The sequence below is a fragment of the Chinchilla lanigera genome, unplaced genomic scaffold (assembly GCF_000276665.1).
Source record: "Chinchilla lanigera isolate Chin_1 unplaced genomic scaffold, ChiLan1.0 scaffold00019, whole genome shotgun sequence".
In the NCBI taxonomy this organism is placed as follows: domain Eukaryota; kingdom Metazoa; phylum Chordata; class Mammalia; order Rodentia; family Chinchillidae; genus Chinchilla; species Chinchilla lanigera.
In genome coordinates, this window is record NW_004955420.1 from 1,317,945 (window position 1) to 1,333,851 (window position 15,907).

The 15,907-nt window shown below is 40.9% G+C and overlaps 1 protein-coding gene across 4 annotated transcripts in view; it reads right to left on the reverse strand.

The window, feature by feature from the left end:
- Positions 1–15,907, reverse strand: part of Tnik (TRAF2 and NCK interacting kinase) — a 376,373-nt gene that overhangs the window by 151,605 nt on the left and 208,861 nt on the right. For all 4 annotated transcript variants that reach the window (XM_005382987.2, XM_005382990.2, XM_005382989.2 and 1 more), the window contains exon 3: positions 3,633–3,689. In XM_005382987.2, coding sequence (XP_005383044.1) covers positions 3,633–3,689 — 57 coding nt within the window. The remainder of the gene's footprint in view (positions 1–3,632; positions 3,690–15,907) is intronic.

Below are 15,907 nucleotides of genomic sequence, written 5' to 3' on the forward strand. Positions count from 1 at the left end.
TATGCACCTTAGGGTGTTATTATAAAAGAGTAGTGTATACCAGGAATTTTTATCCAAAAGAAAACAGAATTATTTTCAAGATTATCAAAGCAAGGGATCCTCTTCACATCTTGTAGTAAAGCAAGAGTAAATGCAAGACTCCAACAAAGTAGACATCTAACTTTGGTCTGTGCGGGGCACCTTGCAGATCTTATTTAAAAGGCAGATTTGAAGGCTGCAGCCTGAAATTCCACAGCAGGCCAGGGCACCTGCATGGCTCATAAGAACCACAGGGGCACTGAGAGTTCGCCATTGAGAAACACTACTCCAGAGTTTCAATTCCTCTTAGCTGTTGTAGACAGAGTTAGAGTAAACAAATCCAGTGGGGGAAGGAATTCTCACCAAGCAATGAAATGGGAAAATTTCCATAATGATTTTGGGAACTAAAATGACTTCAAAGAGCAAGTCTGAGTGTAAGCAGTAATTCTGAAGCAAACATTGACAAATTTGGAAATGCTTCATCTCTAAAACTGGAAGGATATAGGCATTGTATTCATTTGTCTCTGTGGGTGTTTTCTATGAGAAAGGGAATGGTATAGAACAAAAATAACAATTTAAAAATTAATTTCAAGATTATGATTTCATCAATTTCATTAGAATAAACTGTAGCAACTTTGTAGTAGATCACAGCATACAATCAACAAAGACGACCTTTGAGAATTTATCTCAGTTTTTAACAGAGCAGCTATAATGAGCACAATTATAATAATTGGTAAGAAGCGTCTGCGGCATTCCATAGTACACAAAAGACAGCATGGCAAAATGGAATAGCTTGTTTTCTAGAGATACCACATGCGTTTCACAAAGGAAATCTTATGTTAACTATAATGCGTAAGGAGATGACACAGAAGTCATTTGATGCCACATCAGACACCACAGAAATAAGAAAACCATTTCCTAATGTGATTCTATTCTTGTCTTTGTTAAGGGCCACTGGATAAACAATAGTCAGTGATGTCACTAAAGCACATAAACTTAACCAGTCCTTATGAACACGAGTTTGCCAAGAGAACTGAATCTAAATATTATAAAGCATCTATTGTATGTATTGGGTCAACACTACTATTCATGTAGAATGGCATAGCTCTACATCAGCATTGGAGAATTGAGAAAATATTTCTGAAATCATTTTCTATAGGGCTTAGCTGCCTAGTAAAACTCAGTTTAGTAAGCAGAATAGACACTGCTTAACGTGAAAGTACACACTGTGGGAGAAATAACCGTATTTTTTTTATTATAAGTAAGGTGGTTTAGCAATATTACGAGTTGTTTTCTAAACAATTTAAAACCTCACTAGTAGAACCAGAACCTAGAAGAGTAATATGCAGTGTTTGCCATTAAAACTTTACATATCAAAACCAACTTTATGCCCTAAGATTAATGATGACAGTGGAATTTAACTGTAGTTCTACAGAACCACACAACAAAACTTAATCTACAACATGAATTTTTTGGACTGCGTCCACAATCATTAGTTGTCAAACTGCCAAATGCATTTCACTATGTCCAGATTTGATTCAGTGCAAGGAAAACACAGCAGTATGACAAGCAGAATTGAAAAACAGATTCTGATCTAGTCTGTGACTGGAACTTTGTAAAAAGTTATACATTTATAATGGGTTTCTAGGTGGAGACTGATAGTACCTGATTATGATTTTTACGTTAAGACTCTGCTAGTTTACTATCCCAATATCCACTCCCCTTCAATTCTGACCTACAGAGCCTTTTTTTTTTTTTTTTGAGACAGGATCTCACTGGGTCACTAAACTGACCAGGCTGGGCTTGAACATGTGATTCTTCTGGCTCAGCCTCTTAAGAGTATTGGGATTAGAGGAGTGCACCATCATATCCTCCAGAATCTGTATTTTTAACCAAACACATTGATAAAATAAATGACTACATTTGCTAACCTCTCTTGTGGCTAGATATAGTCAAAGCAGAAGGAGAGATGCTATCAGCAAGTAGGAAAGATTTTATTTAGAGTAAATATAGAAAGAGGCTCTTTCTATATTCTTTTGTTCATTCTTTTCTTTGTCATAGAATGTGATCAATGGAAATTCAAAACTCATCTTCATCCCAGTATCTACTCCCCTTTAATTCTGACTTATACAGAGTGTATTTGTTGTTTATTTTTGGAGACAGGCTCCCACTCAGTTACTAAATTGACCAGGCTGAGCTTGAACATGTGATCCCCCTGGCTCAGCCTTTCAGAGTGTTAGGATTAGTGGAACTTTGAAGCAACCTTCAGTGGGGAGATAGTATGTTAGATGAGAGAGTAGAAAAACAAAAATATCATCTTCTCACCACATTGTAGAACTGTCAAATTCTGGAGAGAGCAAGACACTTCTACTATTCTTAACCCTGCTGTAAGTGGCAGAGCTTAGCCCTAATTAATACAATCCACATGCAGTTTCTTATTCAGTAAAGGTCAAGTGAATTAGTAGATTAACAAAGATTAAATATTTGAACTGGTTTGCAACTTCTGAAGCTGGAATAATGTATTTAAGACAAATAAAAAATAAAACTTTATCCAAGTGGAAATAAACATGCAGAAATAAAGTATTTTACTTTTCTTAGCTCTATATAACTTTACAAATATTTTAAAGAGAAATTCATATCAACAACAAAGAAAGTCAGTACAATGTGTGGTACAGTGAAAATTAGTGAGATTGTTATGGTACGTAACTACCACAGAACATATATTTATCAAAGGTAATGAACTAGACCTGAAAAGTATGATTTGATGTCTAACATAGAGACTTTCTGTGTGTCTTTTTTACTTGTGTCTTGATTCTTGATAGTTCTGTGTGATTCATTCATTCTGTGTCTATTTATATTTTGTAATACCCTTCTGGGCCAAAGGGAGACTTTGGTCTTTTAGCTTTCATGTAGAGTAGACAGACATCTTAGAAAAATCCCAGGACAATAGAAAATAATTAGCATGCTTTTGATGTCCCGTGAACCCCTTCAAGTCTGATTTTTGCTCTGTACTCTTAAAAAGGCACTAAAATATTTTAAATAGATCTAGCAAAAGGATTGATCACATTTAAGTCTATTCCTTAGATTGCTTTTGATCATTCAGGAAGAAATTTTGTTTCGATATTGCTCTGTAACAAATTAAAAATTTGTGATTATGTGATTATTTGGTTAAAAGTATTTTGTTTTGTAAAATATTCATGTTAAATATCTTGCTAGGATTTTGGAACTATCCAACCTCTTGTCTACTCCAGTGTTAGGCAGACCTTTGGGAAAACTCTTAAGACCCATCTCTTCTATGTAATCTGAGTATTATTCTTTTAATACCTTGAAATCCTTGTTTTGTCTTCATATGCAAATATCTATGGTTATATTTATGTAAATTATTGGCACACATAATTCATTCTAATTACCTAGTGCAGTGCAGGGGTACTGAATTTAATTAGAGTGATTTATCCACAGTCTCCTTGGTCAGCTAGAGCATGCTCTATTTATGTGAGACACAAGTGAGAATAGAGCTTAAATATTTAGAAAGATTATTTTTCTGGAAAACATTTTTTTCTATCACTAACTTCTTTGTTACAAACATCATTGAAATAATGAAGAAGATACATTACCCCTGTGACATCCATAACCTTAATGGCTGCAAGTTGGCCTGTTTTGACATGACGACCCTATACAGAAAAAGAAAAAAACAATTAAAAAAGATTTAGTTTTGATGAACATTCAGTTTCAAGCATAAAAAACAACTGATCCATGTTATAGATCATAGCTCAGTGTTATAGTATGTTAATGAGGAGATACATTCAAATACACAGAGAGAAGCCCTAAATGTTTTGAAGATCTATTTCTAGACAGTGTTTATTTTGTAAGATATTCCTCATCACTTTGTCTTTGGCGTTTATCTTCTCAGTGGATGTCTGGTTAAATACAAATTGTAATACTGAGAAATCTATTTCTGCTATTTTCTAAGGTGTCAATAAAAGTGCTTGCATGAAAAGTGGAGTCATGTGGAAAAGAAACCAGGTCCAGATAGAGCAGACCCGAGTGTCTCTGTCAGAAAACACATAGTGTGTGAAGAAACTTTAGTTTCCTGATTTTTCAAATATTTGGAAAACATTTCAAGATCAACTGACTATAATTCATTTCATCTTATTTATTTATCTTTAATCTTAAAAGAACTTGAACTAAACAGATAGCAGGACAATTCAAATAGATGAAAAATCCAAATAGTGGTCATGAAATCAGTGCTGAGCTTCAGCAACTGCTTCTCCCAGGTGGACATCTTTGGTCTTTGGAACCACAAAAAAGCAAAAACCACACAGAAGAATAAGAAGCAGACAGGTCACAGTGAGCCGTAGTTCCAGAAGAGTTTCCTCTTTGCTTATTCCTTGAGAAAACAATGTATACATCAGACTCGCAGACAACAGCAAATATAAGATCCATTGCTTCTAAATGCATCTTATATTTAGCACCACAAAACTATTTTACCTATCATAGATTAAGTATCCCTTATCTGGAATGCTGGGGACTAGTAATTTTCAGATTTTGAATTTTTTCATACTCTGGAATATTTGCATACACATAATGAGAAATCTTGAAGTCTAAACACCACTTGTTTTCTACACACCTTATTCATATATCTTTTATACAACATTTTTAGTGTGTTTTGGCTGCGATCCGCATGAAGTTACGTGTGAAATCTTCTCCTAATGGCATATGTTAGAGCTGGAAAAAAATGCTTTGAAGGGTCGGGGATATAGCTCAGTGGCATAAGCGCCTGCCTGCCAAGGGCAAAGTCCTGAGTTTGATTCCCGGTACCCAAAAAAAAAAAAATGCTTTGGAGCATTTTGGATTTTAAATTTTATACTAGGAATTATCAATCTTTAGTGCCATCAGGCAATATAATAGAGTTTCCAGATCAGCTGGATTTAAATCACAACTATAAAACCTTACACAAGCCTCTGAGCTTTTCAAGCCTCAGTTTCCTCATCTGAAAAATAGAGATAATAATACCTAGCTTATAGAACTGCAGTGAGGATGAAGTGAGAGGTGCTGGGGTGTGTCATACATTAGCTGCAAGTAGATGATGGCTATAATTGTTGATAGTCTTACCTTGCAATTTATTTTAAACCCTGTCTTCCCTGTAAGTTATGTTTTATGAAGGCAAGGACCATGCCTCACTGTTGTACTTTCAAGGCCTGGCACAGTGAGAGATGGTGGTGTGGCATTTATAGGAGGTAAGAGAGGCTGTTGCCAACACTTGTGGTTGGCAAAAAGGTGATTGGTTCAATGCAGCTTCCATAGTGAAGTTGGAAAAACACACAAACTTGGTTGGGCCATTTTTTAAACTGCAGTAAAAAACACTGTGGATCTCATTTTGTAATTGACAGCTACTGTGTCTTCATGTCCTTAAATCTTTGCCCTTTCTCTTCTATTTCTCTACCACACTACTTTTCCCCTCTCTGATGGCTCCCGACGTTTTCCCCACTCTGCCTTTTCTCTTCTTACATATCCCAGTTTTTACAGTCTTTTTAGTCTGGTTATAGTAGTGCTCTTTTCCCCTTTCAACCCTCACCGTGGTCCCTTTCTTTCCCTCTCATTTGAAAAAGAGCCAGAAGGAGGAGATATTACATCAGTAATGCAACATAGTGACAGGTATAGCCTCTCACACCTATGTCAAATTTTGAAAACATTGAGGTAAGGGGTTGCTACACATTATGCCAGTGCAGAAAATTGTACAGGCTCTGCCTATGACTGGCAGCTTCATCTGTGCTTATTCTTCCATCTGAGAAAGGTGGGGAAGGCTGTTCAGCAGTCGGGGGAGGGGAGAGTAGGTACTGTTAGCAACTCTTTCCATTCCAAGGAGCATTAGCAAATGTAGTTTTCAAAATGCCTGATGGAGAGAGAAATGCACAGGGACCAGGAATACCAACTTTTTCCTGCAAAAAAAATGTCAAACTCATTCAAGGAAGTAGCAACAGTGTCTTTAGTTGAGAAGCACCTAATGACCTCCAGGGTCTCTAACATCCCAGTAATTATCTATAATGCTGTAATGATGACCTTTGCAAAGGAATCAATGGCTCACTTTAAAGTAACAGCAATAAACCACACCTTAAACAATGACTGTTTCTCAACTAAAGCACCAAGAAAGATAGCAGGGGAACTGTAGACAAATAAGGGTCTGTTTGACATCATACAGCTGATCTACCTTGAGATTCTCTGAATGGAACCATAGGGCTGGATAGAAGCAAGCCCTACATGCAGCTTATGGACTGTCTAAGGGCTGACCTCCTTTCTGCCAGGCCACCTGGAGGCGCCTACCTGCCGTCACTCCGTGGTCCTCAAGACCCAACAGATAGCAGTTCTCTAAAAGTACTGCCCTTTTCAGTTTCAGCCCTCAATGATGGTTTGTTTTCTTGGTTTGGGATGCCCTTTGGCTTCCTGACTCCCCACTAAATTTATTCTCTCTTTCTAGATTCCACTTAACTATCACTTCTCTGATATCTCCATGTCAACTGCTGCTCACTTTTGTGCAACCAAGGAACATGTCCTTGTTTCTATTACTGCATTGAGCTCAAAGCACCACGGGTCCCCTTCCCTCCCTCTTTTTCCTTCCTCTCTCCTTTCTTTTCCCTCTGGCCTCAAGTGCGGTAGAACCTGTTCCCCAATCAAGCCTTACTGGGACTCACCTGGTCCACGCAGTAGCGGAGAGTCTAATCATTAAGCGGACAGTCTAATCACGTGGCCTCCTACTCACCTCTGCCAATACACACTTCGGGAAACTTTGCATTAAATTTTTAACTCTTTAGAAGGCAAAGACACTTCTCTGAGTGAACAATTTGCTGCAGGGTCCCCCAGCACTTGTCCTTTCCACCTTTAGGGCTGAGTAGGCCTGACCTTCAGTGTGGGAGGAGAAGAGCATCCATCTTACGCTTCAAACACAAGCACACGCAGTTCTGGGTTTGAAATCAATAAAGTATTGTACTGTATGTTTGGACAAATCTGCTAAAGCGAAATCCATTAACCTGTATAACCAATTTTTTAAAAAAGAGTGAAATAAAAAATGTGAAAAAAAATCTGTTTTTTTTTTTTTTTTTTACATAGGGTTCATAATTTTTTTTTTTTTTAAATTTACTAACCGCTATGACTGTGGAAAAGAAAATGAGCTCTTTTTGCTTCTTTTTAAATTTCACTTCCCAGCTGAAATAATGGCTCTGACAGATGAGTGAATAAAGAGCCATTTGGGTTTAAATGAGATCCTGCAGGTGGAACCATGAGCAGCCTCAGCTGTTTCCTGTAGAAGTTTCCCCACACTCTGGATCAGAAAAGCTGCTGAGCTGCCAGGGGCTGATCACAACGGAGGACACGGACACTCTTCCCAGCATGGGCTGCCTTTGAACGTCATCAGAGACTGGCAAGCCAATCTAGGATCTGGATGAAGGCAGAGCTGAAGGGAATGGCAAGAAGTAGGTTGACCACAAGACCACGAAAAACCCGAAGCACTTTTGCGGGCAAGATAGTTTTTAAAGAGGCAACTTTATACAAACTCAAGTAAATTGAGTGGAACAGCCCTGTGGTACCTACCAAGCCTCCCCTTTTAGAGCTGAGCTCATATTTTAGGGCTGAGACCCACATCCTGTGTTCCCCTCTGAATTACTTCTGCCACCTAGCTCCTGAACTACAAATCTTCACCGCTAAAATTTTAAAATGCTTTTTAAACAAATGTTTTCATGTTTTACACTTAAGTCATATACTAAACTGCTCTTCTCTACTTCACTCATAATTTTTAAAAACTTTTTTAGAAATATGGGTACAGGGTAATGTTATTATCACAGGAGCATATTGTTGTAGGCTGCTGAATTAGATAAAAATATTATAGGCAGTGAGAAAAGGCTAGGCCCTCAAAGGAGCCGGTATGGAAGACAGGATACCTTGTAACTGGGAAAAACAGGCACTTCTGCAGTGGGCCAGACCTCTAGACAAAAGATTAAACAAATGCACCCACACACCTCTCTGGGGATGGACCTCAGGGATTGATATTCTAAACAGGTATCAATCACTTTGAAAAAGCCAGGAGGAGACACTATCCCAACCCCCTACAGGAAAAGCCCCTGTTCTGTATTCATGTCCGCTTGCTACTCAGCTCATTTCCCCATCTGATCCCGATTGAATCAATTTCACCTCAACAGTTATGCTTGTAATCTTATTGGCTGACCATAGTTTTGTCCCACCTCAGGCCCGCCTTGCCAGTTTCCATGTTTCCCACCTTGGACACCCCTCCCCTCATGGTTTTGCCCTACAAATTCCCTAGGGAAGGCAGGTTCCTTGTCAAGCCACTTGGGTCCCGTCTGTCTCTCTCTCAGACAGAGAAGCTTTCTTTTCCCATAGAAACATATTTTGCCCTTAACCTCTGTGATCCCTAAAATTCATTCTTTGATTTTAGCAAACACGAACTCGTCCCAGATATCTGGCAGGTTGAGCGTTTCTTTCCCCTGTGTCAATATTGAAGTGCAATGATCACATTAGTCCCAATATTTCCACTTATAAGAGAAATTTAAAATAAAAATATTGACATTTTCTAAATTTAAATCTAAGATGTATATTCAACCCAAGGATTAAAACTTAAATGATGAAAAAAAGTAGAATTTCTAAAGAGGGACAAAAGAGATTTTTAAAATCTCTACAAAAAATAGGAAAAGCGATTTGTGGGACTACAGTTGCTGAGTCATTTCTTAATAAGAGAATGACCTAAGATTTTCCTCCTGCCGAAATAACCAACACTAGCAAAAGTTAGCGCACAGACTACAGAAGAAGCACACTGACCCAAGGCCTGGTGTCAGATAAGGTCCAAAGCACAAAGTGTCTGTCCAGGAGAAAGACAGAAAGGCATCAAGAGGGGGAAAGCAGAGCAATTGGCACTAGCGTGGTGGGGCGCGGGTCAGGCATAGGCACAGCCACAGCCCACTGCGGTTTCTTCTTCCACTTCACTTTGAGGTAAAAAACAATGTCAATTCGTTCCATGTAAACTATGCAGCATCAAGGTAAAATCCCACTCACTCAAGCAGTTCAGTATGTTAGCCCTTTCTTTTCCTCCTCTCTAAAATGAATGGAAGAGAAAAACAATGGTTTAGACTAAAATAGACACATAAACCTCACCTCCGTTACCGCTGTTATTTTCTAAGGAACAGCAAGACAGCTTTCGAGCGGCTAGCCTAAGGCTGGCCTGGAAGAGAAAGTGCTTTCATTTCTAGGTCACCAAAATACATTTGTTTCCAGCAGAGTGCACAAGAGAACAGGGCGGCTGAAAATGCAGACAGTGCTCCCACCATCTCCGCCATCCTGTACAGGACTCACACAGCACCGGCTCCTTCTCCTTGGAATTTGCCTTGGAGTCCTGTCGCCTGTCCTGAGGCAGTCTTCTTCAATTTCCGAGTTGCAAATGAGGGAGCCACCATTGTGGCCCCATGGCGTTCTGTACTAACTCCGCTGGTCACAGCCACCACTAATACTGTGATATTTTTCAAAATGCAAGCATTGAAGAAAAAAAAATGGAAGTAGCAGTTTTGCAAATGGAAAGGGAACCAAGAGCTGGAAGGAGCAGGGAGGTATGGGGGGGATAGAGGACAAAAAAATTAAGGTGTATTATGTACGTGTACCAACTCCCCACAATAAATGTAATCATTATGTACTGCAAACATGTACTAATAAAATAAATAGAATTAAAACTTTAATCATAAGTGAGATAAAAATATATTCACTTTTGAAGTAAAAATGTACATTATCAGAACCATGAAATAAATCAAATTGAGAGGCTGGGGAGTAGTTCAGCAGAAAAGAACTTGCCTAGCAAGCAGAAAGTCCTGGGTTCCACCCCCAGTACCACGAAAAAAATCAGAGTATAGAATGTGTAGTAAGGGCAGCTGCTAGCTCACTGATCAGCTGTTCTGGTTACATCCATCTATCTATGTCTGTCTATCAATCGTTGGTGCTGTGGTGCAGTACACAGATTCTCTGTTACAGACAGAAGCGCGTGCGAGCTGCATCCACTCCCAGGGATGGGGAGCCTCCTCACCAAGGTCACGCTCCCCAGTGGAGACAGTTGAGATGGCAACATAGATGAGGGTGGAAGAGGTGAAGAATGTAAGTAGAGAGAGCCTAGAGATACTTAGAAGGCCAAACCATAGGACGTGGGATAAAGCGGACGCACATTTCCCCCGTGCCTCTCACAGTGCATGCTGCAGAAGGGGCTCAGCAAAATATTTGCTAAATAACAGATTGAATGAAGGAGTGAGAGTCTCAGGATTGCATCTGGGTTCTCGGTGCTATCCACATGTCCACAGCAGTTTCCCTCAACGGACACAAAGTGTATGGGACAAGACAGGGTGAGTTTGTGACCAGGAATCACAACATTTTGCTCGTAGATAAGAAAATGAAAGGCGAATTTAAATGCAAGAAGTTTCTTTAAAAATTCCACAGAGAAGCCAATTTACAGAAACTAGCATTAGTGTTCTCTTTCCCTCTGAGCCGTAATGAGAGCAAAGGTGAACTCTGATTTTCCAGTCCCAGTTAAGATTAAAGCTTAGTTAAGATGCCTATCCGGACATACTTAGGAATGTTACTGTCCTTTGATAAGACATGTCTTGAGGCAGAGAGTTAGACAAGATAACCTTATGAAAGGAGTCCAGAGATCTTTAAGATTAAGGAACCTGAATGTTCACGGGATGTATCTGGCACGCTGTCTACTCCTAGAGCTTCCCAGGGCAAAAGGATCTTCTGTGTTCCCCGGCAGTTTAGAAACCCTGCAGATCTGTGGTCCCGCCACCCTGGCTCCCAGATTGCAGCAAAGGAGAAGGAAGGTCCTGGCACAGAACAGTCTCTAGGCAGCCACGCTCCATCTTCGCACCACTCCCCGTGGCTTGTGCTGCCTGCTGCCTGAGGGGCAGAGAGGAATCACTGTCAACACTGGTCGGGGTAGACCAGCCCAGAACTGAGGCGGCTCGCAAACATGAAGTGGGGAACAAGAGAGAGACAGTTTCATTCCTCTTTGTTAGAAACTAGGACTCCTCGGTCTTTGTGGCTGCCAGCTTGGCTCAGTTTATAAATCAAAATGGATGCTTACAGAAAAGCAAATCAAACACTCACAAGTTTTAGCAGACAGTGGTTAATGTATGCAGACTCCGTGGCAGGGAGCCTAGTGCCTGTACCCAGGAAAGGCACGCACAGCTGAAGTGACAGCAGTGATGAGGCAGATAAGCTGAGGGGTGATGAGAGCTCAGAAAGCAGCAGAACCAGTCTGGGCCATGGCCTTAAGCCAAGAACACATTCCCAGCAACCTCTCAACCACGAAATCAGAGCTCTTACCAGCTTTTGTCCAACTTATGCCATAGAATTACTACAATCGTCTGTGGCTCTCACACATTCATTTCTGGGAGAACTAAACTGCCCTGTATGCAGCGCTTCAGAGGATGGGGCTAGAATATGCTCATGCAGCCGACTCTTCAGCCTCCCAGGCATCCTCTGCCTCCCAACTCGGCACAGGAGTCTTTTGTGTTCCCCCAAGGCAGGGGTGACATCCAGGGATAGAGATGGCATTTAAAAGTGCTGGGACCTGGACCTCAGTCCAAGATGAAGCTTATAGCTAACTTTAGTAAAAAGAGAACACTAAGGAGCCTAGAGAGAAGATCCTGGAAGAAGTATTGTCAAATTATGTGGATATAGTAATGGTAGACAGAGGTCAGAAACACCCTTAAGAGTCGAAGACGGGTTGCTCTTGATGCAAACTGTAGAAAGTGAAACATGGAAGGACAGCAACCCTTCACTACCAGCTTGCAGCAGCCCATAGGAACAGTATGGAAACGAATTTCTTTCTTCTCTGAGAACCTGAAGTCTCTAAAGATGTCAGGTCCTCAGGTGCAAACACCCAGGCACATGACTTCCACACAATCTCAGGGAAAGCTGCGGGAAGGCCAGGAGTCAGTCTGAGGCCCATTGAATTCTCTGACCTTGCCTAAAACAGCTTTTTGCAAAAGGTAGGTGCTAAATCACACTGGGAAACATGAAGTTCCTAGGTCTGCTGAACCTTTTCAATTGCTACCAGTGACAGTGCAAAGACTCCAGTGGTGATCCATTGGGGGCTTAGGCTCCAAGAAACTTGATAAAACTTGGGGCGAGCCTACTAAGGAGGATCATAATAAGACTTTCTTTTATTTATTTATTTTTAAGGAAAATGGGACAAGAAAGTGGATTGTGCATCACAACTGGAAGAAAAAGCCAAATGATCAGTGTGTTGTTGTTGTTTTTTTTCCAAGCTGGTACTGGAGACTGAACCAGGACCTTTGAACTGAACTACATCCCCTTTTTTGTTTGGAGACAAGCTCTTGCTAAACTGCTAAATAGCCCAGTCTGGACTGAAACTTGCAGTCCTCCTGCCTCAGCCTCCCAAAGAGCTGGGATTACAGGCATATGTGACCACACCCCTGCATAACTAATATGTTTTGCTTCACAGGGTTTAATGTCTGTTTTCCTTTCCAAGTGTTAACTAACAAACTGAAGTAGGCCCTAGAGGCTTCAGCAAGTCATTATTGGTCCGCATTTGATAACCTCATTAGTTCCCTAAGGAAAAGGTCAGGAAGAAAAAGACACTGGAAGAGCAGAGCAAAGCGAGACATTGCCCTACAGAAGTCTTCCCCACCACCTCCCTCTTCCTGACACAAGCTGCCAGCAGGCACCACGATCCGACTCCCTAGAGCAGAGCACTCATTTTTAAGATGTCTGATCCACAGCTGACCCACGGACTACCTTACCAGACAACTATGCCTTTGCCTCAGGACCTCTGGCAGACCCTGTGTTCACTCCATTCCACCTCCCAGCTGTAGATTAAGAAGATGAATTATGTCTTCTCCTGGCCTTACACAGGCTAGCCCGGTACTGCAGACAGTGGGCCCCATATTCTGAGATTTACAGCCTTGTGATTGGGTGTGGTGGGGTTGGCACTGGACCATTAGCAAGTTAGCAAATAAGACAGAGAAGCTAAACGATGATAATAATAGTAAGACTGCTGCCTCTAACTGCGTCTACAGTACGGCTTCGAAAAGAAGCAGGCCACCCACAGCACCTCTCAGTCACTCAGTAGAAGGCGCAGCAGCAACAGTCGCAGGGCTTCATGTTTGGTGTTATTAGGGAAAAAAAAGGCCAAAGTGTTCCCAGCTATCATTGGGGCAGCAACTGGAGCCCATTCGGCTCTTCATCAGGACCGTGATGAATAAACCTACTCCTACAGTGTCTTCAAACCTCCAGAAGTTTTAATTAAAACAAAAGAAACGTCAGCCAGAAAAGCACTGGAATATAATTAGGTCCCATCCCATCTCAAGTGTGGAGGTGGGGGGCTGGTAATGAAAGGGAAGCTTTCATGTTCTTTCTGAATCCCGGCTCTGTTGCTGACACAAAAATCAATTTCAATAGGCTTTCGTTGAATCTGAGCAGGAATGCAGGCAACAGATGAAACTCAGTGAGCATCTCACTGGCGTCATAAATGATTCCCATGGGGGGAAAATGACTACAATGAACACTCCCAACCAAATGTCTCATCTGTAAGCATGTGTGTGCATTTTATATCTACATGTATCTATATCTCCTCCCAGCTGTGTGTGTGTGGTTTTCAAACAGACAATTGTGACCTAAGGGGGCATGTCTGGAGACATTTGCTTGTTATGATTGCTGCTACGGGGATACAATGAAAAGAGGCCAGGGATGTTATTAAACCTTCCATACTGTACAAAATCCCCCCTTCCTCCAACAAGAATTATTAAATCCGAAATATCAATGGATCCAAGTCAAGCAACATTGTTTTAAAAGACTCTGACCTTTATTAAGTGTCCAGCCGAATCCATGCAATTTCACTAACACGGCAAAGAAGAAAAGATAAGGTCGTGCCCTCAGGCCTCTCATGGATAGAAGGAAAGCCAATACACATGACAAGGCATTGTTCTTTCTTAGTAGCAATTTACAAATGATTTTTACTTTTTAATTTTTAGATGAAGGGGATACTTCTCAAATCCCAAACACCTACGGTCTTTAAGTACAAGTAATATTAATACCTGATGCAATCGTTTGGGACCATTTTCTGTCTAGATTTTGTATGTGTAATAGGCAAATTCCAAGAACTTCTTTGTCTCTCAATAGAAGCAGCATATTCTAATTTTACAGAAACAGAAAAGTATTGGGAATGAATAGAATTTGGTTCATGATAATTGGGAACAGAGTTATAATTTCTGCCAATTATATTAATTTTGGAAAGAAATTTTTAAAAAGATTTTTGTCCTATTTTTAGTTTTAAACAATCTTTAGATCTTCTTAATACATCTGTATTGTGTGTTTGTGTGTGTGTTCTTCTCAAATGTTTATGCTTTTTAAGTATTGGCAGCTTGATAGACTATAGCAGCGAGTATGCTATATTCTTTGGGTAGAAGGGCAGAGTCCAAAGAAGACATTAGGAAGCCAAAAGTTGTTTTATAAATACAAGATGGCTCTTACCAGTTCATTGTCTTTCAGAGTGATGGCCACCGTAGGTATCAGTGATTTGTCAGCAAACATGCTCATCCCCAGGAAGCTACTTGGGAGCAAGAGCTCAGTGTCTTGTCAAACCCTGTGTCCTTTCCTGCAGGACGACAATGCTGAGGATACCTCTGTAAAATCTTGGGTGAAGGAAGGCAATTGGAATATGACACCCTGAGAAAGAGTGAGGGCTTATTCAAATAAATGAGATAGTCCCTCAACTCTGGGCAAGCCTAAAATGGAGGTAGCTTGTGAGTTAATAAACGTGTTGATTTACAGCTAAATTTAGCTGCAATCTGACAGTAACCCGCCAGGTAACTTTCTCTCTAGGAGGGTGAGATTTCCCTGACTCCAGTGAAATTCTCCACATTTTTATGCCTCCAGTTTAAGTTGACTAATGAGGGATTGTGAGAAGGGCAAGGAGAGCTTCTTGCTGACTCTTGACAATCTTCCCTTCTCAAGCAGGAATTTATGGAGGAGAAGACAGTCAGGGATCTGTAGCTAGAGCTTTGCTGGAGAGAAGAGTGCAGGTGAAGGGTGAAGGATCTAGGGGGGTGGGGGCAGGGGTGTAAGTGATGTCCTTCAATGACTTAGTGGAGCTAGAGTGACTTGGCTCTGCAATTTCCTTATCTGTAAACCACATATAAAGTAATTAGCTCACTAGATTGCAGTAAGGGTCAAATTAATATATGCAGAAACACTTGGTGCCCAGCTCAATGACGGACATACTGCAGTGTGTCTAGTGTCGTATGGTGTCCATTTCTGATCTCTTCTCCTGTTATCCCCATCCTTTACTACCCAGCACCCTGCAGACCAGTGCTCTTCTACCCCTCCTCCAATGTGCCACTGGGCCTTTCCCGCTTTGCTTGTGCTATACATGCTTGCTTGCCTCCTGCAGGTCTTGGTTTACAGGTCACCTTCCCCAATTGTCACCTTCTCCAAGAGTCCTTTCCTAGGCACTGTATCTAAAATTTCAGCTCTACCCTCACTCTGACCACCCTTTCCCCTGCTTTAGGATCATCTAACAATGTGCACATCTCCTGCTCTAGAATGAAGGGCCCTAGAGAACAGGAGTTTCTCTGTCTTGTCCACTGCTCCATCTTCAGCAGTAGACCAGCGCTTGTAGGGTGAGATGAATTCTCCGCCTCTTCTTGGAAACACTTTTCCATGTTCCTCTGTTCTTTTTTTTTTTTTAATCACAGCATCTCTTGCTTTAACATATAACATTTCTGACAGGACAGGTACTGTCCTAGAGAAGGGGACTGAAGCTCAAAGGAGCATATTTTCTTTTCATATTGACCTCCTATAAAATAAAGGAAAAAGGTATTGACACCCT